The 26816-nt window shown below is 37.7% G+C and overlaps 1 protein-coding gene across 1 annotated transcript; it reads right to left on the minus strand.

Moving 5' to 3' along the window:
* Positions 1 to 26512, minus strand: BPIFB2 (BPI fold containing family B member 2). Its single transcript, XM_023495490.2, has 15 exons — positions 26375 to 26512; positions 23977 to 24070; positions 20961 to 21065; positions 19558 to 19704; positions 18506 to 18563; positions 17079 to 17139; positions 15843 to 15934; positions 14282 to 14467; positions 9330 to 9383; positions 8580 to 8750; positions 6287 to 6354; positions 5222 to 5267; positions 3954 to 4017; positions 3515 to 3591; positions 1 to 1394 (listed from the first exon to the last, which is right to left on the minus strand). Exons 1-15 carry the CDS (start codon positions 26481 to 26483, stop codon positions 1353 to 1355), a joined length of 1374 nt encoding a protein of 457 aa, XP_023351258.1. The 5' UTR covers positions 26484 to 26512; the 3' UTR covers positions 1 to 1352.
* Between the last annotated feature and the right edge of the window lie 304 nt (positions 26513 to 26816).

Genomic DNA, 26816 nt, shown 5'->3' on the forward strand with positions numbered 1-26816 from the left:
CTAAATAATTTTTATTATTAACAAATAGATTAATGAATTTTTAATGCATGAATAAGTAACATCATTTGAAATAAGTTCAACATCCCATACCACTGCTACATCTTCTATCTATTTTCATCCTTAATATCACAGAATCTCAGAAATGGAAAAAACTCAGCTTTTAACCTATCCTTGAGCAGAAATCTCCTCTGCAACTTTCCTGATAACCAGTCATCCAAACTATACTTCAAGACTTCTCAAGGATGTTCATCCACCTTTTGGATAGATCTAATCATGAAGAAGTTTCCTCTCAAATTGGACCAAAAATTTCTGACAGTTCTATCCATCACTCTTAGTTCTCCTTCCTAGGGACAAGCAGAACAAGATTTCCATGACAGATCTTCAAATACTTGAGGGATTTTATGAACCCCCAAACCTTCCCTTGTGCAAGCTATATGATCCCAATTCCTTTAATTTTTCATTCTATGGCTTGATCTCAAGGTCATTTCTCTGGAAACTCTCTATTTTATCAGTGTCCTTTCTAAAATGTGACATCCAGAATAACTTGAGGTCAGATTCCAACTGACCAGAACAGAGGGCAGCCAAACTCACATGTTAGATACTCTCATTGCAGCAGGAAGCATCTTTCACTGTTGACAGGCTTTCTAATACTTGAAGACATTAATCATGTCACTCATACTTTCCATAGGCACTTCTTCTCCAGACTAAGTTCTTTTTTTAAAGTCTCTAATACAATTTTCTCCTAGACAGAAGGAGACTTGATGACAATCATCACCTATTTACCCATTTTTGCCAAGGGACTAGCCAGTTTTTAAGGAAGGGGTCTTTGGTTTTCTGTTTCTTTTATAATAATAATGTGTCTGAGATGGTTCTATGTATACTAAGGTTGGTTAAAAGACAGTCCTGCTACTTTATGACTCAACCAAAGAGGCAAAGAAGAACTGGTCAATGTGTTTCCAGAAAGAGAAATGTCTACAGCAATTGATCCCAAAACATAAAGACCTCAGCAAACCCAGCCTGGAAATTGATACACTAGAGGAAGTATTTAATATGGGTTAGGAAAGAGATAGGAATCTTTGTACGGTCCATCTAGCTGTATGTTCCTCCTCTAGATGAGATTGGGATGTGAGGGAGGGATAAGGGAGAAAGAAAAAATTCCAGGCAAGTAAAGCAGTAATAAACCCACAATCACATAGCTAACAAAAACAAAAACAAAAATAGGCTTTAGAGAATTAAAGAAATTTTGGATTTGATATTCATTCAATGTATAAAATGGCCAAACAAGAGAGGTCCAGTTAAACACAGCTTGCCCTGTCCAGCAGCCTCTCACAGCTCCATGTTCTTCTTCTTGCTCAACTCTGGAAATGAAGTCCACAGGACACCACAATATAACCCTGGCAGGTAGAGAAAACAAGTTTACATTATGGGAAACCAGGAGAAGTTTTGGAGTTACTCATGTAAGTGGGTCAAAATTTCACAGAAATAAGGAAACAACTAGTCCTAGACCTTCTATTAACTTGCTATAAAGCTAGACATGTCTCTTAACTTCTCTGAGCCATAATATAACCACAGATGAGAGGCTGCATATGGCATTAAGAATTCATCCTGTACAACCTCTTCATTTTTCAGAGGAGGAAACTGAGGCTCATAAGGAAAGTTTTCTGCATTGTTTTGAGACTGGGTCTCCCTATCTTAACCAATGGTCACTAATGGACTCATACCTCTACTAATAAGCACAAAAGCATTGGCCAGCTCTGTTTTCCACACAGGTTTGATTCCTCCTTATTAGGCAGCCTACTGGCCCTACTCTCTTAAGGGCTCAACATATTGGTATAGGTAGGGTGGATACCTGACCTTTAGCCCTGCTACAATTCAGAATTCCCAAGAACTCCCAGCTTCCCTAACATTGTCAATGCTCCCTCTAAAGGAAAATTTTTTTGTCTAAAAGCATTAAATTCATAATGTGAGAAACAGTACTGGATTTGGTATTAGAAGACCTTCGTTGAAATCCCTCTATTGTTTATTGCCTGGGTGACCTAGGATAAGTCAGCCAATTCATCCTGGCTTCTGTTTTCTCAACTGAAAAATGAGGAAAATGGCCCAGAAAATCTCTAAATCCTCTTTTAGGATAAAGCCTGTGCTCCCAGTAAAAGGCAGGTGAAGGATTGTAACTCAGGTCATCTGATTCCAAATCTATTGTTTATTGCATGTCAACACATGGCCTGAGTTTTTAAATCTGTCACATAGACATAAGTTTTTCTACCTCATAGAAGTAATCGATACAGGAAATTCTTGAAAAGCTGTATATGTAACCTAACATGAGAGTTTTGTTACAAATACAGCCAAAGATGGTGTCATGGAAAGAACACAGAACTAGAGGGGTCAAGAGACAAGTTTTTGCTCAAGCTCTGATCCTTACAAGCTATCACTTCCCCTTTCTAATTTTCGGTTTCCCCCTTCTATAAAGTGAGGAGGTTGAATTAGTAACAGCAGTTTCCAAGCTTTGTGGTATCAGCACCCCTTTTTCCCTTTTAAAAATTATCCTCCCAAAGAGCTTTTGTTTAGTTTATGTAGGTTTATCTGTTGATATTTACTTTATGAGAAATTAAATATCATAGTATTATTATCAAAATTGTTTTGACCTCCTGACTCAAAAAAGGTCTCAGGAATCCCCCTTTTGGATCTCCACTTTACTTTGAAAATCACTACATAGAATGTGATCTCAAAGGTCCCCTCTAAGTCTGAATCCTATGTTAAATGCTATCTTAAACATATGAAAACTTGTAAGGGAAACACAGCTAATTAGTAACATAGCAAGAACTAAATCTCAGACACGCTAACTTCAGTCCTAACACTTCTGTGAGTAAGCTATGTTTAAACTATTTTTAATTTCAAGAAGGGAGAGCATTGGCTATGGAGTTGGAGTATTTTGATTTAAATCTCATCTCATCCACTTATTACCTGGACACGTTATTTAATTTCTATCAGCCTCAGTTTCCTCATCTGTATACTGTGGGAACAGGCCCAGATGACCTCTTCCAAGCTCTAAATCTATAATCCTATCAGCCTCTGGACCAACCCATGGTTCCAAGGTCATTAATTTACCTTCCTTCCCAGAACCTGGGTCTGCATTTCCTAGATAACCTGGCTTCTCTAAGCTGGAACTATTCTTCCCAAGGTGTCTGCACATGTAAGTAGCAGAGACTGGACTCCATGCAAGCCAATGTAGTGAGACAAAAAGAGCACTAAATCTAGAGTCTGAGAAATGGAGTTCGACTCTGGCACTCAGCTATATAAACCTATCATGTTCTACAAGCCTTAGCTTCCTCCCCTGCAGAATGAAAGGGTTGGGCTCTAGTTCTTTCTAGTTATAAATCCTGTCAGCTTATAATATCTCCTAACTATTTGTGTCTCCATCCTATCAATATTAGCACCAATTCCCGACCAAGAGTCCATGAGGACACACAGCTGGACCTCGATAGGAGATGCTAAAACCTAACTTAGTCATTCTTACCTCGTGCACAAAGACCTCAGGGGTGATGTAGTTCAGTTTAGCAATATTGGGAAGCATGGCTCCCAGGCCAAAGAGTGCTGTGAAGGAAAAATAAAAGATAATTAGGTTGATCCCTCCCCAAAAGGCCACAATGACCTCTTCCCACCCCAAAAGCAATATTTTATGCAATGCACAGACCCCCATGTGCTGCTTCACATGACCATTCCCTTACTTCCCAAATTCAGATACCATCAGCCACAGAGGAAAGGTACAAGGAGTCAGCCCATAATTTCCATTTTAACTCAGAACCCACCACTGTCAGCTCCTCCATGTTCCCCAGCAAGAGCGTCCAATGGAAAGAGGGCAGGGCTTATTTCATAGACATGCTCTGAGACGTACCCCCTAAAGAACCTGATCTCCCACAGCTCCACACGCTCCTCCCAACAGCCGAGGTTCTTACCATTCAGATGCTCCAGCAGAGGATTCTTAAAGGTGGATGTTATTAAAGGCTTCACCTTCTCCAGCTGGTGTCAGATACCAGAAAGGCGCATCCCAGAGTCAGGGAGCCATAAATCAGCATCAGTGAGGTGAGGGGGAGCAAAGGAGAGAAACAGAAAAGACAGACTGAGGAGACTGAAACGTGGGTCTCTCCTCTCCTCACACACCATCCATGGCTCTCCACGGAAAGTGAAACTTTCCAGCCTGATAGCCAGAGTTCAGCTCCTAGTTCCGCTATTTGTTTCCTCACTATTTAACCTTGTCTACATCCCTTCCCCTTTCTAGGCAGTCAATTTCTTCACCCGTTCATCCCAGAATCATAGATTTGGATCTGGAAGAGGAGCTCTACTACACCTCCTCACTTTACAGGTGGAGAAACTGAGGCTCAATAAGATTAAATCACTTGCCTAAAACCACACAGGTCTTAAATGGCAAGGCCAGGACCCAACCAAAATTCTCCAACTCTAGAATCTATAGATTAAACTACAGGCCTTCCCCGTTCGAAGTCCTGTGATTCTATGATCCACATTCAAGCCCCAGTTGACTTCTCCAACTTTATCTTCCTCTAATACCAAATATAGCTAAGTGGTGCAGGGGTTAGACCTCGGGAAGATCTGAGTTCAAATTTAACCTCAGACACTAGCTTAAAAATCCTGATCCTGAGCAAGTCCCTTAATCTCCATCTACCTCAGTTTCCACAACTGTAAAATGAGCATGATAATAATAATATCTACCTCCCAGCATTGTTGTATTGATAAAATGAGATGTTTGTAAAGAATTTTGCAAACTTTAAAGTACTACATTAATGCTATGTTATGCTATGCATAGCAACAACTGGATACTAATAACTAGCATTTACTTAGCAATCTATAGAACTGTTTGCAAATATTATTTCATTTTGTCCTCACAACAACCCTGGATGGGAGCCTTTATTATTAATTTCATTTGACAGATGAGGAAACTGAGTCAGAAGATAAGTGACTTGCCCAATTTCATAACTAACCAGCATCTGGGACTGAATTTGAACTCTATCTTCCTGACTCCAAACTCAATGCTCTAGCTACCTCATCATCTAGCTGCCATTCCTTGAATATGTTCTCTCTTTCCTTCATACCTTTGCTTACACTATTTTTTACTTTCTGCATGAAATCAACATCTGTTAAAATTCTACCTACCTTCAGAGTTCGGCATGCTTACTGCTACACTGAAGTGGTTTTTTTAAATACTTACATCAAAAACACCCATATTGGAGGCATTCACTTTGAGCTCGATATCCCTAGAAAACAATCACCCAAAAAAGATGAAACGATGGCCCTCCTTATGGTCCTAAATTTGTCACTAAACTTCTTTAGAAAATTTCTCTCCTTCTCAGACCTCAGTTTCTTCCTTTGAAAAAGGAGGAGGTTGAACTAATTTCTAAGGTCCCAAGTAGAAAAATTCCTAAATATTGACAATAGATGAGTAGATAGATAGATAGATAGATGGTAATTGCCCTAAAAATAAGTCCAAAAGATAGTTCTTTTTAGGGGGCTACAAAAGTCTATATGTAATTTTTATTCAATTGTGTTCTGTAATAATGATAATGATGATACTCCTTCATGTTCCCTATGGTTCTTCACAGTTTACAAAAGACTTTCATTCTTTTGTGTGTATTCAGTCCTTGCTATAGCTTTGGAGGAGGCAGAGCAGAGATTATCAAGACCATTTTACAGATGGAGAAGTGAAATTCATAGGAGCATAGGACTTAAATCTAAGAAAACACTGGGTGTGAGCAGTCAAAAAGGTATTGATAGTACCTAACTCTTCTATTTGCTTTGAGTCAACACAATTTAATTAAACATGGACCACATCCTTTGACTATTCACTATACCATATTATGTAATTTCAAAACTCCAAGGAGGAACCTTGGAGATGATCTAATGCAATACTGTCATTTTGCAAACAAGGAAAATAAAATCTAAAATTTGACTTTCCCAAGAATATCCAAGTCAACAATATGTGAATCCAGACTCTGAATTCCCAGTCGAGAACTCCTTTCAATGATATACATCATGAGATATAGAGGTGGAAGGGACTTTAGAGAACATAAAATTCAATCCCCTTCTTTACAAGTGAGGAAATTGAGGGCCCATCTGTTTAAATGATTTGTCCAGAATTACCCAGGTAGCAGAGGCAAGATTTGAAGCGAGCTTCTTTTACTCCAAATCTTGTGTCATTTCCATGAACACATCGATTCTGGGCTCTCTTGGCTACCCTTTGCCTTTCACCCCTCAAGCTGCAGAAATTGTTCCTTACTTGAGGAATGATATAGAAGCCTGCAACTTCACTCCAGACACAAACATCCTGAGTTTCAGTTCCACAATCTATAATGAAAAGGAAAAGGAAAGTCAAGGAAGGGAGTTGCAAAATTATGATATGTTATCAGTAAATGTTTGATTTGTGTGCCTGTTTTATATATCTATAAACCTAGGTTCACATAAAAATTTCTTGGGTAAAAAAGAGTCACAATATACAATGACTACAACAATTTAAAGCAAACAACACTCCAAAAAAGCCAAATTACAATTTTAATAATTACTCTCAGTCCAGAAAATGTATAATGGAATATACTGTCTTTCTCCTAGTAGGAAACTAGGGAACTGTAGGGGCTGAACATCACATACATTGTCATATTCATTATCTCAGTTGTTTTTGCTTAAGTTTTTTTCCTTGCTTTGTTCTAAAGAAGAGTTCAATACTAGATATTAGGCAAAGGAGATGAAGGTAAGGAATACCCAGAAATGATTGAAGTATAACAAACAAAAATATTAATTGTTTTACTTAGAAAAATTCATTGGGCTTGTTTCATTTTATATTATTAGAATTGCATTTTTGAAAGATTCTCATCTTTCCCGAGGATGACTAGAATCAGGAGAAAATGAGTTCAAATCCCACCAGAGACACTTAGTAGCTGTGTGATCCCAGACAGCTTTAACCTTTCTGAATGCCTCAGTTCTCTCATCTGTAAATTGGCGATAAGTAACAGCAACTACTTCCCAGTGTTGTTGGAATCAAATGAAATAATGATAGTAAAGTAGTTAGCATAGTGCCTGGTACACAAGTAATCAATAAAAATATTATCTTCTAGTAGTAGTAGAAGTAGTAGTAGTATAGTAATAGTAGTAGTAGTGTAGTAGTAGTAGTAGTATAGCAGTAGTAGTAATATAGTAGTAGTAATAATAGTGTAGTAGTAGTATAATAGTAGTAGTAGTGTAGTAATAGTAGTAGTAGTATAGTATAGTAATAATAGTTATAGTAGTATAGTAGTAATAGTAATAATAATATAGTAGTAGTAGTAGTAGTATAGTAGCAGTAATAGTAGTAGTAGTAGTAATATAGTAGTAGTGTAGTAGTAGTAGTAGTATAGTAGTAGTAATAGTATAGTGTAGTAATAATAGTAGTAGTGGTTAGACCAATCCTGAGTAATTTGCCCCATTCTTCATATCATATTTTAGAAAGGACACTGAAAGGACAGAACACATGTAGAAGACAGCAGCCAGAATACTGACAGAACTGGGATATTTATCTAGTAGGATTAATTAAAGAAATTGCTTTTATTCAGCCAGGAGAAGAGAAGACTCTGTGGGGAATATACTAGTTGTCTTTTGGTATTTACAGAGTTGCCACTTGGAAGAAGGCCTGCTTAGAATCTGGTTATTCTTTCTGCTTGGTCTCCAGAAACTAGAATGAGAAATAATGAGGAAAATTTCAGAAGTGGCATCATTTGGCTCTATGTAAGGAAAACAAATGCTCAAATAACGAGACAAGTCCAAGAGCAGATCACTAAAACTGTCTTGAGAATTAATAGGTTCTTCCTCCCTGAGGACTTTTAAAGTTGAGACTGGTTGTTGTCAAGAGTGATAGAAAAGGGATTCTTAGCCAATTTTAAGTTGGACTAGTTGACTACTGGGATTTTTTCCAATTTTAAGAGTCAATGATCTGGAAAGTTTCTTAGAATGTGAAATATTAGAGCTAAAAGGACCTTTAAACACAGGATATCAAAACTAGAAGCTACATGAGAAACAGAATGTTACAAGAGGAAATCACTTAAGTACATAGCAGCTCAGGGATGGGAAGGATGAAATTTAGAGATGAAAGGGTGTTTAAAGTATAAACTTTCAGAAATAATTGAGCTTAGGAATGCATTTGGAAGTGAACTTATAAAATAGAATATCAGAGCTGGAAAGAGCCTCAAGACATGCTTTTTAATAATATAAAGATTCTGAGAACAAAAGTTCGAGAACCTTCCTGTTCCAAAGTCTTCAACTTCAATCTCTCCATCCATCCACCTGCCTGTTAAAATCCACTGTGTTCTTTCATATATATGTATGTGTGTATATATATATATATATATATATATATATATATATATATATCACTGCATCTCAGAACCCTGATCTGTAGAATGATCTGCCTCTACCTCACATGCCTCTGGCAAAGATCATTGACTCCCCAGCCAGTTCCCAGCTGTGCAGTATGCTTTAGAGGGCTGACCAGGTTGGACAGGGAGTGGGCAGAACATAGTCAGCTACACCATTCTGATCCTTACCACATCCAGAGAGAAGAGGGACTTGAAGGCTGAGTTAGAGGAGACCACCAAGACCTCCAAATAGTAAGGGAGCTTTAAAGACACTTCATCCCCGAGGATAGTAGAGGTTGGTACAGAACTGATCCGAGCCTTCATCATTATGGGCATGGACTTGGGGAACTGACGGTGGACCTGTGGAGGGCAAAGAGAAAGGAGACTCTTCAGGCTCCCTGCTGGATCCTGGGAACAGAGCCATGCTCTCTATAGTGCAGGATGCCCCAGAGACCATCAGCTTTCTATCTTTGATGCAGAATAGAAAGAAAAAAGGGGGCCAGAGGTGCTCATCCATAGCTCCCGATCTTAGACTTTAATTACTAAGTCTATGGTCAGCCCTGACCCACTAAGAACAAACAACAAGTCTGAAGATGGTGCAGTAGATAGAGCACTGGGATTGGAATTAGACAGACTCATCCTCATGCGTTTAAATACAGTCTCAGACACATTCTAGCTGTGTGACCCTGGGCAAGTCACTTAACCCTGCTTGCTTCAATTTCCTCATCTGTAAAATGGGTCAGAGAAGAAAATGGCAAATCCCTCCAATACCCTTGCCAAGAAAATCCCAAGTGAAGTCACAAGGAGTCTGAAATGACTCCACAATAATAGTAAAGTTATGATTCATCAGCCCAGAATCACACACACACAGCATTGCCTGGCAAATAAGGATCACCATCCCTATTCCTTGCCACCACAACAGATATCCCAGAAACAAACCTCAGGAATCAGATTCCCCAGCACCAACGTGGTCAGCTGATTGTTTTCAGAGTTCTGAAAGTAACAAAAATAATAATAATGAATAGTAAATCACTAATGAATAATAATGAATTCATTAGTGAAAAGCCATATAGCATACTGAAAAGAGCACTGAATTGAATCAGGAAACCTGGATTCTGATCCCAGCTTTGCCACTGACTTAGTGGGTAACCTTGGACAAAGTCACTCCCCCTCTCCTAACTTCAGCTTATTCTTTATAAATGTGCCAATTCAAGGCAACAAGAATTTTTTAAGCAAACTAAATGCAAAGTCAATAATCCTTGCATTGTCCTCTTTGTAGACATAATGTGAAGAGCAAATGGCAGAATGGAAGTAAAATGCATTTGTATAAAGACTCCCCAGTAGATGACTATGGAAAAAGCTGGAAATTAGCAGTTTTCAAAGAAAGAAACATGAATTGTCAACAGACATGTGAAGAATGGGCCAGATCACTAACAACACAATAAATGCAAATTAAACCACTCTGAAATTTTGCCGGGTACTTGTGATTCACAAAGGTAGCAAAAGATAAAAAATGGCAGACCAAAATACAAATATACTGTTGATGGATAAGTTAATCAGTCCAATAAATCTGGAAATCAATTCAGAATCCTTTTTCCTTTTTTGAGTCTTCCTGTACAAAATGACTAACATGGAAATGTTTTACATCAGTAGTTCTCTAAGTGTGGTCCAGAGAATCCTGGGGGTCCCTGAAACCCTTTCAGAAGGTCTACAAATTCAAAAGTAGTTTTCATTTCTAATATGGTAGATAACAATAAATATAACCCACATAAAGAAAAATTCTTTGGATAGATCCTCAGTCATTTTTTTATTGTTGTTGCTGAGGGTCCCAAAGAAATCTTAAAGGAGGGAAAGGGCCCCATACATGCAAAAATGTTTGTGGCAGCCCTTTTTGTAGTGGCAAGAAACTGGAAACTGAGTGGGATGCCCATCAGTTGGAGAATGGCTGAATAAATTATGGTATATGAATATTATGGAATATTATTGTTCTGTAAGAAATGATCAAGAAGATGATTTAAGAGAGGCCTGGAGAGATTTACATGAACTGATGCTAAGGGAAATGAGCAGAATCAGGAGATCATTATACATGGCAACAACAAGACTATATGATGATCAATTCTGATAGACATAGCTTCTTCAACAATGAGAGGATTCAAACCAGTTCCACTTGCTCAGTGTTCAAAGAGAGCCAGCTACACCCAGAGAGAGAACTGTGGGAACTAAGTGTGAACCACAACATAGCATTCTCACTCTCTCTGTTATTGTTTGCTTGCATTTTGTTTTCTTTCGCAGTTTTTTTCTCCCTATTGATTTGATTTTTCTTGTACAGAAAGATAACTATAAATATGTATACATATATTGGTTTTAACATGTATTTTAACATATTTAATGTATTGGACTACCTGCCATCTAGGGGAAGGGATGAGGGAAAGGAGGGGAAAATTTGGAACAGAAAGTTTTGCAAGGGTTGAGAAATTACCCATGCATATGTTTGTAAATAAAAAGCTTTAATAAATAAATAGATAATCAAATAAATAAATAAATTCTACTCCTGCAGGGGAAGGGGGAGAAGGAGGAAGAAAGTGAGTGCCTATCAGGCAGATGTGATCTGAAAAAATTGGGACATATGAATGGAGGGGAATATTACTGCACCACAGAAAATAACAAATATAAAGAATTCAGATAAACTTGGCAAGACTTTAATGAATTGATACAGAACAAAATAAGGAAAACCAGGAGGAAAATGTGCATAGTCACCACAGTCATGTAAAAGAAAATAGCATTGAAAGACTTGGGAACATTTTGGAGAGTAGTTTGGAACTATGCTCAAAAAGTTATCAAACTGTGCATACCCTTTGATCCAGCAGTGTTACTACTGGGATTATATCCCAAAGAGATTATAAAGAAGGGAAAGGGACCTGTATGTGCACGAATGTTTGTGGCAGCCCTTTTTGTAGTGGCTAAAAACTGGAAACTGAATGGATGTCCATCAGTTGGAGAATGGCTGAATAAATTGTGGTATATGAATATTATGGAATATTACTGTTCTGTAAGAAATGACCAACAGGATGATTTCAGAAAGGCCTGGAGAGACTTACACGAACTGATGCTGAGTGAAATGAGCAGGACCAGGAGATCATTATATACTTCAACAACAATACTATATGATGACCAGTTCTGATGGACCAGGCCATCCTCAGCAACGAGATCAACCAAATCATTTCTAATGGAGCAGTAATGAACTGAACTAGCTATGCCCAGAAAAAGAACTCTGGGAGATGACTAAAAACCATTACATTGAATTCCCAATCCCTATATTTATGCACACCTGCATTTTTGATTTCCTTCACAAGCTAATTGTACAATATTTCAGAGTCTGATTCTTTTTGTACAGCAAAATAACGTTTTGGTCATGTATACTTATTGTGTATCTAATTTATATTTTAATATATTTAACATCTACTGGTCATCCTGCCATTTAGGGGAGGGGGTGGGGGGGTAAGAGGTGAAAAATTGGAACAAGAGGTTTGGCAATTGTTAATGCTGTAAAGTTACCCATGTATATATCCTGTAAATAAAAGGCTATTAAATAAAAAATTAAAAAAAAAAAGAAATTAAAAAAAAAAAAAAAGAAAGAAAGACTTGGGAACTCTCATTAAAGCAATGATTATTTTAGCTTTAGATGGCTTGATCCTGAAAGCCACCTTCCTCCTCTCAGAAATGAGGAATGAAATATACATTTTCAAAAAATGGACAATGTATTGATTTGTTTAGTTTGACAGTACTTATTTGTTATGAGAGAGCTGGTAATGTTTTTGAAGGGAATGAGAAAAGTAATAGTGTTTTAAAAGCTTCAAAAACATTTAAAAAGTAGAAAAAATAAATTATCTGGTAATTTAGAATAATATTTTAAAAGCTTCAAAAACATTTTAAAAGTGGAAAAATAAATTAATTGGTAATTTAGAAATGTCAGCTAATATTATCATTATCATTGTTGTTAAATATATCTTTTATCATCTATAAGGCCTGCATCCTATAACTAATCAAAGGATGATATGGTAGGGGCCTTGGATTCATGAAGACCATTCAAAAGGAGAAGGAGAAGGAGCACAAATTCAAGAAACTGAAATGGCTTTATATCCCTGGCCCTTTGCTAGCCCACCACCCAAAAACTAACATCCAAAAAAAATTTTTTTAATTTTTAAATAATAGCTTTTTATTTTCAAAATACATGCAAAGATAGTTTTCAATGTTTGCCCTTGCAAAACTTCTTTCCTCCCCTCCCCTAAATGGCAAGTAATCCAATATATGTTAAACATGTGCGATCCTTCTATACATATTTCCACAATTATCATGCTGCACAAGAAAAATCAGATCAAAAAGGAAAAAAATGAGAAAGAAAACAAAAAACAAGCAAACAACAAAAAAGGTAAAAATACTATGCTGTGATCCACACTCAGTCCCACAATCCTCTTTCTGGATATAGATGGCTTTCTCCATAACAAATCTATTGAAATTGGCCTTAATCACTTCATTGCTGAAAAAAGCCAAGTCCATCACAGCTTATCATAACATAATCTTGTTATTGCTATGTACAATGTTGTCTTGGTTCTACTCACTTCACTTCATCATAAGTTCATGTAAATCCAGGTCTCTGAAAGCATCCTGCTGGTCCTTTCTTACAGAAAAATAATATTCCATAACATTCATATACTATAACTTATTCATCCATTCTCAAAGTGATGGGCATCCACTCAGTTTCTAGTTCCTTGACACTACAAAAAGGATTGCCACAACTATTTTTACACATGAGTCCTTTTCCATTTTTTAAGATCTCTTTGGGATACAAGACCAATAGAGACACTGTTGGAAGTTTGATAGCCTTTTGGGCATAATTCCATATTGCTCTTCAGAATAATTTAATCAGTTCACAATTCCACCAACAATGTGTTAGTGTCCCAGTTTTCCCACATCTCCTCCAGCATTTATCATTATCTTTTCCTGTCACCTTAGCCAATCTGAGAGATATGTAATGGTACCTCAGAGTTGTCTTAATTTGCATTTCTATGATTAATAGTGAATTAGAGAATTTTTTTCATATGACTAGAAATTAACTTATTTAAATTTAAGGAGAATCTTCACCAAGAATTATTCATAAAGGAATGAATTTTCTGATCAAAGCAAACCACCACCAAGAGGAAATATCTGACTAAACAGTGGAAGTATCTGTACAGATTACATTGAGGACCCACACAATAAATCTTTCTGTGGGCTTTCCCACAGATACTTTCCAGGGAAAGAAAAATGTGTTTGCACAGATAAAAAAAACATATTCCAGGAATCAGAGTCAAATTGCCTTCCCTGATGCTGTCATTGATTCCATTCAAGAATGTTCTTGAAAGCTTCTACTTCCTTCCAAAGAAATCTGCTCTGTTTTACCTTTAAATTTTTCATTCCATGTTTTACTCCATGCATTTTCTCAAGTCTCTTAAGAGTTTCATGTACAATCATCTTTTCTATTGTATTGTGCTATGGAAATGCTTATTTTATTCCATAAATTTGAAATAAAAATTTAAAAAAATTTAAAGAGTTAGTTTCAGCAAAAATGCTATATACATTTTAACATAATAATACATGTATAGCACTATACTTTTTCAAAGTGGTTTTATATCAATTATTTTATATGCAAGATCAGGTATTAGTTATTGTTCTTACTTTGCAGATAAGGAATTCCTTAAAAAATACCAAAGAGGATGGTAAGGAGGTAAGGAGGAGAATGATAAGAAGAATGTGAAAAGAAACTTGTAAGGAAAAAATACTAAGAAAGGAGATGAACTGTCTTCTTTCTTTATGTAATCACGGTAACCCACAGGAAATCTGCCTCCACTTACCAACTGGCCTGTGATGTCTAGATTAATGGACCCAGACTTCTGCATGAGGAAGTAAATTGAGTCAAACAGCTCCTTTGGGAGTACAAAGTTAACCATGGCATTCTTAGAGCCCACTTGATGAGGCAGGGAGAAGGAGGACACGCGTGGAGGGAGAACAATCGGCTTGCCTAGCAAGTAGAACGTGGTCTAGGCAGAAAATTTGAAGGAGAAAAACAGAGTCTTAATACAGAAATCTCTGACATCAGTATTATTCTCAAGGCCAAAAGATTTTATGGGTAATGCAAGGAATCAGAGCAAGATCAGACTACTAGCATCAGGGTATTTCCACAATTGAGTTTGATCAGCAAGGTCATTTCATGAAGAGGGGCACCAATTCCTGAAGACATACCCCAAGTGCTATTTGCAACAGCAAATCTTTTTATATTGAGCCCTTTGAGTCCAAATTCCCTAGTCCCAAAATCTTAGGCAATTGACATCTTGGACCTACTGTACCCAAAGCCAGAATTATTTTTATTCTTAATCCCTACTCCCTAACTAATCATTCTTTCCATCTACTTTTGCCCCCTCATAGTTCACATGGCTTTCATTATAATCTGAAGATCCAGTCTCCTTTATACCTGATTGAGTCTTCCATGGTGGAGATCCACATCTTTTATATAAAAACCACAGAAGCAGACATACTTGACTTCAGCATCAGTTTGGGGCCAAAAATCAAATAAGTGACCCAATTCCTGATTATTTTATGTGATTTGAGGATTTTGTAAAGTGCTTCTATACTCCAGTCCCATCAATCCAATTTACTTCAATTCACTCAATTTCTAAGTCTATAAAATGGTGGGAATATGTGATCTCTAAAGTCCCTCCTTTTGATGCTATGAATTCAGCAAATATTTATTAAGTTACTAATGTATAAATAAGCTAGTATTAAGTGATAGGGAGAAGATAGAGTTTAAAAGACATGGTCACTAACTATAATATTCCACAGGAGGAATATATAATATGTATAAGTACTATAATATTCTTTTATTCTTATCTCTCCTTTCCAACATATTCCTTCTGCTCCAACTAAATCAGTTTCCTCCTTGTTTTGCAGCATATAATATTCACACTCTGATCTCTGTGCTTTTGTTTAAATTGTCCTCTCTTCACCTGAAAGACACACCATCATCCCTTCTGCAGATCCTGCCATTTTTGAGGTATAACTCAAGTGCCTCTTCCTCCAAAAAACTTGTCCTTACTACCCTCACTTAAAGTAGCCTCACTTTCTCAAGGTTTCTGTAGTACCTAGATTTTGAATGGAATCTATCCCTTGATCAAATCCCATGATGCATTCTTCACTCATTATGATATGTATTATTTTCCCCAGTTAGGCTTTGAGCCCCACAGAGGGCAAGGACAGGGCCACTTTCTCCTATCTATATCATAATTTAACCCAGTCAGGTATTCAGGGAATCCTGGGCTGTTTGGGCTATTAGGGAAGGAAGTCCTTTGTTATTACCCAAACTAAAAGGTAGAAAATGTGGCAGGTCATAGGAGACTACTTAGTACACTCAACACTTACACTGACATTCAAGGACATATGTTCTTCAGTGATGGTGGGGGGGTGGGTCAAAGAATAGCTGATCTGGGATTCGGGACCAAGAGGATAGATACCTGAAATTATAAAAGAATAGAATCTTCAGACTAGAATCACCATTAGACATTATCTAGTGTAATAAAGACCAGTAGGAGTAGTAGATAGAATACCAGACCTGGAGTTAGGAAGACCTGAGTTCAATATTAGCCTCAGACTTTAGCTTTGTGACCTATACAAATTACCCAACTTCTGTCTGCCTCAGTTTCCCCCTCTATAATCATAGCACCTGCCTCCCAAGGTTGTGAGCATAAAATGAGGTAATATTTGTAAAGTACTATTCCATAATAGATACTCTTTTTAAAAAATCATATTTCTTTCCTTCCAAGTCTATCATTTTATAAAGGGAGAAAATAAAACCAAGAAAGTGGAAGGGCTGTTGCCTAAAGTCATGAAAAGAGTTTGTATCAGAACTTTTCTAATAGTCTATGTTCTAAGGACCCTTCCAAATCTGCCATTCTGTGTTCTATGGCCCATGAGACTTTCTAGCTCTTGAGATTCTGTAATTTTCATCATGGGCATCAGATATAGTGGAAAGATCACTGTGTTTGAAATCAAAACAAGCAGAGTTTGATCATTTTCAATAATGTAAGTGTATGAATCATTTATCATTCTGAACCTCAATTTCCTCATCTATAAGATAAGAAATATAGAGTAGCAATATAGTATAGTGGAGAGAACATTCAGTTTGCAATGGAAGGACTAGAGTTCAGATCCTTGTATGGATCTGACTTATAAGACTTCTTTAGGCAAGTCCTTGTAAGATTTTTGGGCTTTAGTTTCCTTGTGGGTAAAATCATGAGAGTTGAAGCAGAGGATCTCAAAAGTCACTCAAAATTTCCATATCCTATATTCTATGAACCATACTATCTAGATTGCAGGCTATCTAGATTGTAAGCTGGAAGGTTACATTTAAAAGTGTGGTTTCCTCATTTAGCCTAAAACACAAGCTTAAACACAGAACAGGTGACCATATTGGAGATTCATTGATGGCTGATAGTTTCTGTTGATCTTATACTTCCAGATACTGGTTAAGTAACAATACTCACTCTTCTCCTGACTTATGATTGATGATCCTAAATCTGAAGGGTGTCTGTGATGCCCCATAAATCTGGGCCCAGACAAAGGGTGAGCAGCCAAGTCAAGTCAGACCACAATACTTACCAGTCATTGTACCCATATAAACATTCAGTTCTTCAACCATGAAATGGAGCTTCGAACATAGCTGTATCAACCAGAAAGAAGACAAATACTTGATTAATTCACATTTCCCAATGAGCCTAAAATGACTTCAATTGGGATAAAGACATTTTTCACATGGAAGACCAGACTGAAAATGTCAGTTAATTTGAGAGAGTTAATATAGGAACAGATAGAAATTCATGGGAGCAGAAGAAAAGTCAATGTGCCACAAGTCTTAGAGTCTCTCTTGGAGATAATAGGAAAGTGGAGGAAAACAAAGATCTTGAAAAAAGAGGTAGAATTTGGGAGAACAGAAATAGTACTGAAAAGCAAAGCTGGATCCACCAAAAAGAAACCTGACCTACTTCAAAGTCTTGCTACCCCTAGGTCAGTCCTGGGAACAATTATTCCCTCCCTTCAGGACTTTTCTATGAACACAAAAATAATTTGAAACTCTAAAGGGCTATGGAAAAAATTGATCATTGTTAAAAAGTTGTTATTAAGTCATATCCTTTTTATAGGAACCCACAGTGGATTCCTATTACTGTAGGAATTTCATTCCAGAAAATAATGTGTTTATCTGTTGACAAATTCCTCTTTTTCAAGTCTCAGAAAAAATATAAATTGTGTAATCCAGAACATTTCCCTTTTTTCTATAGGAACCAGGAAATTTAGAATCACATTTCCTGACCCAGAGTTTTAACCAATTCATCCAGGTTCTAAATGGCAGCAGTGCCCACTGCTTGCTGCCAAAGGCAACTCCTCTATTTAAATCTATTGTGAAGTAAGTGGGGGAAATGACCATCAGCATCTTTTAAAATAGCAATGACAATCCTTCACAATGTATATACTGTACTTTGAGAATTTTCAAACTGTTTCTCCATCCATCATCTCCTTTGAACTTTGGAACTTCCTTACAAAGTCAATAGGAAACGGACTTTCCCTATTTACAAATGGGAAATCTGTCCAAGGAAATTCAAAAAACCAGGAGAGAAGAATGTTGGATAGGATGTGAATAAATGATAGTAACAGGATGCAGGAGGATATAAGGAAAATCTCATCTCCAGTCTCTGCAGTCACCCCATAAAGTCCAGAGGTTCCACAAGAAAAGAATGATTGTAGCCTGCAATCACTCTTTCAGCTTTCCAGGGACTATGATTTTCCATTCCCACAGGCTCAAACAAACCTCAAGCCTAGATAGAGATCCCTCCAGCTAGAAACTGGTTTGGCCCCCCAACTCAGTTGGCAAAACAGATAGTATAACATGGTATTTTTCACAGAAGACAAAAAATGCCTTACCCCAAAATTCCTTCCCACTGATGCTTAAAATTCTATTATTATCAGAGTTGCTAATTTCTCTAGCATTTGGGTTAAACATTCCAAAAAGTTGAAGCCAAAGGATTCTTTACCTTGTCAGGTAAGATAACCCTAACATATTCCCGCAGAGGATTCCATAGTTCTTTTAACCTAGAAAGATCAAGTAACACATGTCTATGAGACAGAGTGAATGCACATCCCTACAGCTCCACAATTAGATCACTAACGACCCTTACTTTAAAAGCCACAATTTCACATCATCTTGAGAGTAGGAGTCAGAAGGTCTGGATTCTGGCCCTCAATCCACCAGTGAGCTGATGTATGACAGATCGTCAGTATTATAAATCATAGATTATCATAACAGGAAGGGATCTTTTATATAATTTTTTTTTTTTTTGCTTTTCAGAAGAGAAATTTGAGGATCAGTTTTAGGGGAATAATCAGTCCAAGATCACACAGCAAATGAGAATCAGAGCCATATAAGACATATATGACCCTGGCTGTCTTCTTTGTCTAGAACTTTTTTGAAGACACCATGCTAAGAGGAAGTCTTAATTTGTTCACTGGCTAATAAACAGAAAGTAGGAAATTAATAGAGGATCATGGGTGGGTTCAGCAATACTTTACATCAATTTTTCTGGGATTCTTATCTGAAGTATTTGGGTTGCCTGAGATTTCAGGTGTCACCAAAACAAGTCATCTCCCACACTGTTGTCTTTGCTTCTGCTGTTTTCTATATCTAGAATTACTCTTCTCTCTTGTTTACCCTTTAATTTCCTACCATTCTCAAATTTCAATTCATTCAGAAAAGTATCTTTGATTTTTCCCAGGATGATTTTTTTAAAAATATCTTTCAGACTTCAAATAGCATTTTGACTTCTCTAATGTAATATTGTGCATTTTAGTTATTTATGTGGGCAGGGATGGTGACATATAAATTTGCATTTCCTACATGGAAATTATTCAATATATGTTTATTAAATTAATGAAAGAATGAAAATCTAGAATTCCTAATGTAATTGAAGACTCCCAAGAATTCTGTCACTTAACCCTTTCCCATCATTTGATTTGCACATGTACAAACTACATCCATTACCCTACTGATGTGACACACATGAGATAAAGAGATACTCAGATCACATACTCATCTTCTTTGTAAGTAACACTGATCTCCTCAGTGGTAGATTTGCAGAGAGAAACATCCACAAGTAGTGATCCTATGGTGGCTTGAGAAATGACTACGTCTGCCGAGATATTAACACCCACTTGTAGTTTCAGGAGATTTTTCTTTCTGTACAAAAAGAACCCATAATTGACTTTTTTACTCTTTTGATTTCATTTTACCACATTTTATCATTTTATCAAGTCACTGGTTCACTGGTTTCTATTTGATGCAACCTAATTATCAAGGAGTTTATTGCTTGGCTAAGATTTTTAACTCTTACATCAACCCATTAATTTCCTTCTCAATTCTTTCTTCTACAGTTCCTATTTCTTTTCCAGTTTTTTTCTCTAGAATTTTTATTTTATTAACAAAAAAAATCTTTAACTCTTTAAAAAAAAAAAACTTGCTTCATCTCATCAAAAATTCTAGTTGAATTTGTGCCTACATTGGGTTGTTCTTTGTGATTTTTGCCTGTAGATATTTTAAAATCATTCTCTTTTTCTGGGTTGTTGTCTTAGTTATCCTTGTCACCATAATAGGAGACCCAGCTCTTACCTATTCTCTCCCTACCCATCCATTTCATCTCAGTCTCCTTTCCTGGATTATTCATGCCACTAAAAGCAGGTGTCCCCCAAAGTTCTGTCCTGGGTCCTCTTCTCCTCCATCTACACTCTCTTGCTTGATGACCTCATCAGTTCTTATGGATACAATAATTCAGTCTAGATTGTTGATTCCTAGATTGATTAATCTAGCCTTGGGGCAGCTGTTGGCACAAGACCTGGACTCAAGGAGACCTGGGTTCAAATCTTACTCAGACAACTTGACACTTCTAGCTGTGTGACCCTGGTAATTCACTTAACTCTGATTGCCTCAACAAAAAGAAAAAATCTAACCTTAGCCTCTTTCCAAATCTCCAGTCTTATATCTTCCAACTACTCCTTAGACATCTCAGACTGAATGTTCCTTTAGTCCATGTCTAACTAATTTTCCTCGCCAAAGCTTTATTTCTTCTTAATTTCTTATTACTGTTGAAGGAATTACTATTCTCCCACTCACTCAGCCTCACTATTAGGTGTCATCCTCAACCCAGTTTTGTTTGCCCACTAATCCAAATGAGATGAAATGTGGGAATAGTGCTTTAAGGAGGAGAAAGTGTTGTGATGTGAGGTATAGAAAGGATTCCTGGGCAGCAGTCCTTGACCAAAGTGGGGCCTAGAAAAGAAGAAGCTGTTTGAAATCTTAATTGAATCACTTTTGTTTCCTGGGAGTTAGTAGAAGTCAGAATTTAAATGCATTCCCTTAATTCCCAGCTCAACCCATCCCATAAGAACCCCCCTACCCCCAAACCATTCCATCCCCCTGGGCCAAGAGTACATACTCACAAAAAAACCTTCATATTGACATGGCCAGCAGCAGAAAGACGAATACCGTAATTAGGGATAAATTTCAGAGTGAATTGGGGAATGCTGTTGTCAAACATAAAGACCCTGAGGGAGAGAAAATAGGCATTGGTAAATGGTTTCCACTGAGTCTGCGTTCCAGCTTGGTCAATGGCAGCAGAAAGTAAATAGCTAGAGCTATGGCCCAGAGCAGGAGAGTGAAAACACAGGTGACTGGATGTCTCAGAAACAACTCAAATCCAACATTTAAAAATAGAACTCAGGATCTTCTCGCCCAAACTCACCTCTCTTCCAAACTTCCCAATTTCTGTCCTCAATACTTTCCACGTATTCAACCTCAGGGTTATCCATGACCCCTAGTTCTCCCTTGCCTCACAAATCCAATCAACTGCCAAATTTTGTCATTTCTAAATGATAAACCCCTAAAGCATCTCTCAACATTAACCCCTGTCCTCCATTCACACATTCACTGCCCTTGTCCAGGCCCTTATCACCTTTGACTGGACCACTGCAAGAGACTCCTAATTATTCTCTGCCTTAGCTTTCTCTGCTCTCCAATTCATACTTCATTTCACACGGCAGCCCAAGTAATGTTCCTTAAGCACAGACGTAAACATGTCACTACCCTCCCCACAGCCCTTCCCACTCAATAACTTCCAGTACTTGTTTTTAAACTTTAGGGTCAAATTAAAATTCTGCTATTTGGCATTTAAAGCTCTCCACAACCTGACCCCTTCCTAGCTTTCCAGGCTCATACACATTATTATTCTCCTTGCCCTCTATGATCCAGCCAGAAGTATGAAGTGTACCATTCCCATTTTTGGGACTTTATCAAAAAATCTTTTGCACTGGCACACCCCCATGCTTACAGGCACTCCCTTGTCACCTAAAGCCCCATATTTTCCTTATCTCCTCTCCTTCCTCTCCACTGTAACTCCTAGCAAAACAGTGATCTTGTACCAAATATAATGCATATGTATATGTGGGTGGATAGTATATGTATGTTTGTGTGTGTGCATGTGTGTGTGTTCATGCATATATATTGAGTATATATTTATTCTATGTTCTTTATGCCTTGTCCAAATAAATATAAGGACCTTGACAGCCAGAACAGTTTCAGCATATTGCCAGGAACATAATAGGCACATAATAAGTGCCTATTTTGGCACTTATTTAAGGAGGAGAACAAATTTTTGCTGATTGATTGCTTGACAGCCAGCAAAGTGACATGTATATGTTGATGGATCCTTCTCTGTTTCTTAATTTACTCATTTTTAATGAACAGGTTTGAGCTTCTGACTCAAAATTATATGATCTTAAGACCCTTCCCACTTTTCTTTTATTGTATAATTTTTGTTTTTGTAAAGTGGGAAAACTGAAATAGATTTTAATTCTTTTGAGGATAATTCTCTAGAAATGGACTGGGAGACAATAAGTGACAACAGTAAAACAACTTGCATACAGTTTTGGAAATTGTTTATAACACTGTGATTGATTTTTTTAAATCAAATACAAATGCAATTTATACTTGGAACTTTATGCTTTGGCAATTGAATAAAACAAAGATATTAATGGAAAAAAAAAAAGGTCCTTCCCTTCTGGTCAAGGACCATGCTAGAGAGATCTGGACTCAATAGCACCAAAAATCAAAGTTAGGTTCCTCATTGTAACCAGACCATGTAGGTAAAACAACTTCCTGGTCCTATTACATAGACATGAGTGAGGGTGGTACATGCCGCATGACTAGAGTTTCCATTTTCACTTCCAGAGAGTTTTCTAAATGAATGAATGAAAGAAATGAAAAATATTTATTAAGCCCTTACTATTTGCCAAGAACCATGTTAAACTCTGGAGAATATAAATAGAAATGCGAAGACAATCCCTCTTCTTAAAAAGTTCACATTCTATTGGGAAACAGAATACATACAGGTTTCAACGCCAAGTGAGAGAGGAAAACTCCATCATGATGGCAATGCAGCAAAGCCTTCTCCCAGAGGATTCAGACTTCCTCTCTCATCTCTGTACCCATGTCTCACCAGCTTAGGACTCACCACCCCACATGTTTAGCATGACTTCCTAACCAGGGTCTGTAAGGAATCTGTCAGTGCCGATGGAGGGAGCCCAGAGATTTCCCCCATACTCAATCTTCTCTCAGAACAAAACTTTGCTGGAACATGGAGTGCTGCAGAGAGCGTCCTTACAAGGGAGGGAACCCCTAACTCAGCCCTGGAAGAACACATCACAAATCTAAAGCTAAAAAGCAGCTGGGTAGGGCAATGGATAGAGCTCTGGACCTGGAGTCGGGAAAACCTGAATTCAAATCCATTTCAAACACCTACTGACTGTATGATGTTAGGCAAGTTATTTATATTTTGTTTGCCTCAGTTTCCTCATCTGTAAGATGGGGCCAATAACAGTATTTATCTGCCACGGTTATTGTAAGGATCAAATGAGATAATATTTGTACCTGGCTCAAAGTAGACAACATGTAATTTTTACTATGATCCTCATAGAATCAAGTTCAGCCCCACCTTTTTATAGAGGAACAAACAGAAGTATAGGAAGGACTTGCCTTTGAATCTTAGAACCAAAGTACTCCAGAGTTTAAATGATCCACAAATGGCACTTACTCCATCCAATCCCTAGAGGAATAGGAATGTTCCCTATAACAAGCCCACGAGTACTCGTGCAATCTTTGCATACCTCTACCAATGCGGAGCTCACTCCCGAGTTCTTTTCATCGCACTACCCTAGAGAAAGGGGGAGGGATGAAATTCGAAGGAGATGCTATCTTTTGGCTTGTCCAAGGTCACACAGCCACCAAACCACCTCCCACTTAGGTGAATAAGTGCTTGTGCTCAGATGTGGAGAATAAGATAAAATCAGGGACACGACCATTTATAGCTGTTTGACTTGGGTAGAATAAGAACCATGTGGAAAGGAATAGCAATAGCTTCTGAAAAAACCCATGGGACCGCTGGCCTAGGGGGGAACTTACGGGATACGCTGCAAGCCACCTTGGTTGGGGTCAGGGAGATCAGGGAGCTGCATCTTCAGGGCATTCTGGAAAGAAGAGCGTCCCCTCTCTGCCACTGAACAAAAGAGGCAGCGTGTCAGGTGTCACAGAGCATCAGACTGGGATGAGCATTAGAGTTCGTTCAATCTACCTCCCTCCTTGTGCGAGAGCAGAGTCAGAACCCAAATCTCTCGGTATCCCAGCTTCCCCCTGGAGGACATCGCAGTCCAGATTTCCCCAGATTGGGGCCAGAGAGGAAGTTCCATGCCAGACTTTGAGGGAATAAAGGAGGAAATGATAGCTTACATTTATAAATAGTATCTATTAGCTCTGTTAGCCCTCCAAGTATCCTGCGGAGCTCATAGAGTAAATATCATCCAGCATTTGGCACACAGTTGGCACTTGATAGATGTTTACTGATTGACCAACAGACTATTTGAAAAGGGAGTAAATGCCTTATGGAAGGAAAGTAAATTATTCAAGACCATACAATTAATAAGTGGTCAAGACAGGACAAGAAACCCAAATTTTCAGATTCAAAGTTCAGAGAGATTAGAATCAAAGTACAAAGCATCTGGTCTATCCAACTCACAGCAGAGCAGGAAGGCCCTCTATAACATGCCCATAAGTGCTCATGCAATCATTGCAGACTTCTTTTTTCTCAATAGTATTTTATTTTTCCAAATACACATAAAGATAGTTTTCACAGTACTTTGTATTCCAAATTTTTCTCCCTCCTCACTTCCCCTCCTTTCCCTTTCCCCAAGACAGCAAGCCTTCTGATATAGGTTAAATATATTCAATCCTTTTAAACATATTTCCACATTTATCATGTTTTGAAAGAAAAATCAGACCAAAAGGGAGAAAAATCACACACAAAAAAGCAAACAAAAAAGGTAAAAATAGTATGCTCTGATTTACATTCAGTCTCCATAGTTCTCTCTGAATGCGGATGGCATCTTCCATCCCAAGTCTATTGGAATTGTCTTGAATCACTACATTACTGGGGAGCTCACTACCTCCTGAGCTCTTTTCACTGTACTATACTAGAAGAAAAGAGGGATGCGATTTGAAGGAGAGTACACCTTGCATCTCTTTTTTGGGGAGGAAGGAGGAAGAATAGGAGGATCCTGGGCCTCCAGTCCAGCATCCTGGAGATATGACCAACCCTGAGGGAAGGTGTGCCTTCTGAATTCCTGGGTCAACTGTCTGATTTCCTCTTGAAATCAAAAAAGGTAAATGCAGCTCTTATGGAACAAAAGAAAGTCAAACAGAGTCTAGCAACAGAACCAGGAAAAGACTCGGGCCTCTCAGATCTAGTTATTCAAAAGCAATCAGCCGTTTCCTTTGTGTATCTGTCACATCACCCACCATGGATCACTGACATCCTTTATCTTCTGCCAGCAGGAGGGATCCACTGGCTCTTCTAGCTTAGATGTGACCCAGGATGGGAAGGTTCCAGCAAAGGCTACTGCAAATTTCTAGGTAATTCTGCTGGGCACATTTTAGGAAGGACATTGATAAACCAAAGCACGTATCCAGAGGATACTAGGATGGATGAGAGGTCTAAAGGCTGGGATAAGAACTAGACGTGTTTAACCTAGAGACTTTGCTAACGCTTCCATTATTGGAAAGGTGGTTATGTGGGAAAAGAATTAATCTCAAAGGGCAGGCCCAGAACAATGGGTAAAAGTTTTCAATTCAATATTGGATGGAATAATTGAACAGTTAGACTTGAAAAACATGGGTGATTAATTTAATACACCATGAATTCTACCACCATCATTCATTTCTAAGTTATGAAGTTTGAATCCTGCCTCGGACACTTACTGGCTGTGTGACCCAAGCAGGTATCAACTACTCAACTTCAGTTTCCTAATCTGCAAAAATGTAGACATCACCTACTCGGGATTGTTGTGAGAATCAAATAAGATAATGTATGTGAAGTGCTTTGAAAATCTTAAGTTATGTGTATTATTATTATTATTATTATTGTCTATTCTTATGAAAGATAGCACTCATAGCTGATTACAGAGCAGTAACTAAGGCAAGATTCTTGGGGCAAAATTTAGAGGGTAAAAAAATTTTATCACATGCACTGCTAAAGCAACAGAAACAATGGGTTTGTTAACCAATTAACTAACATGACTAGTTAGCTAATATGAATAATTGATTAAAATTGGAAAAAAATTCATTTTTACAAGAAGCTACCAGAGGATGCTGCTGTTCATAATATTTGTCTATAAGTCACAATTTCATAAATTATAAAGTTAATTTGAGGGCACTTCTCATACTTCTTGACCAGGATTTGCTGCTTGTTCCAGCCCTGAAATAGCTAACTACTATTCTCATTAATAAGATCAGCCAGGCCTTTACTTACCATAGTCCAGGGCTGCCTGGTTAATATTGGCCACAGTACTTGGTGAGAAGCCTTCACAGAATGGGACCAACATCCCAAGGAGGAATCCCGAGACACAGACAAGAAACATGGCTGATCCTGATAATGAGTTGTTGATCTTGGACCCTGTGAAAACAGGATAGCTGATACCTCATCAAAATAATTTGGGGATTAAAATGGAACTAGTTCTGTCAAAACTGATCCATACAACAAGCTACATAATCTTCTCATTTAATTGGTTCCCTCTTCTCCTTTCAGGAAATATGATAAAAAGGAAAGTATAATCAAATCGAGAGCTGGGAACCTGGGTTCTAATTCTATATCTATCCCTGACATCAATTATGACCTTGGACATTTCTCTTCCTAAGCCTCCATTTTACAATCTATTAAATAGATGTGATTACTGCTACTTCACCCACTTCAA

Source organism: Sarcophilus harrisii, chromosome 2 (assembly GCF_902635505.1).
Source record: "Sarcophilus harrisii chromosome 2, mSarHar1.11, whole genome shotgun sequence".
In the NCBI taxonomy this organism is placed as follows: domain Eukaryota; kingdom Metazoa; phylum Chordata; class Mammalia; order Dasyuromorphia; family Dasyuridae; genus Sarcophilus; species Sarcophilus harrisii.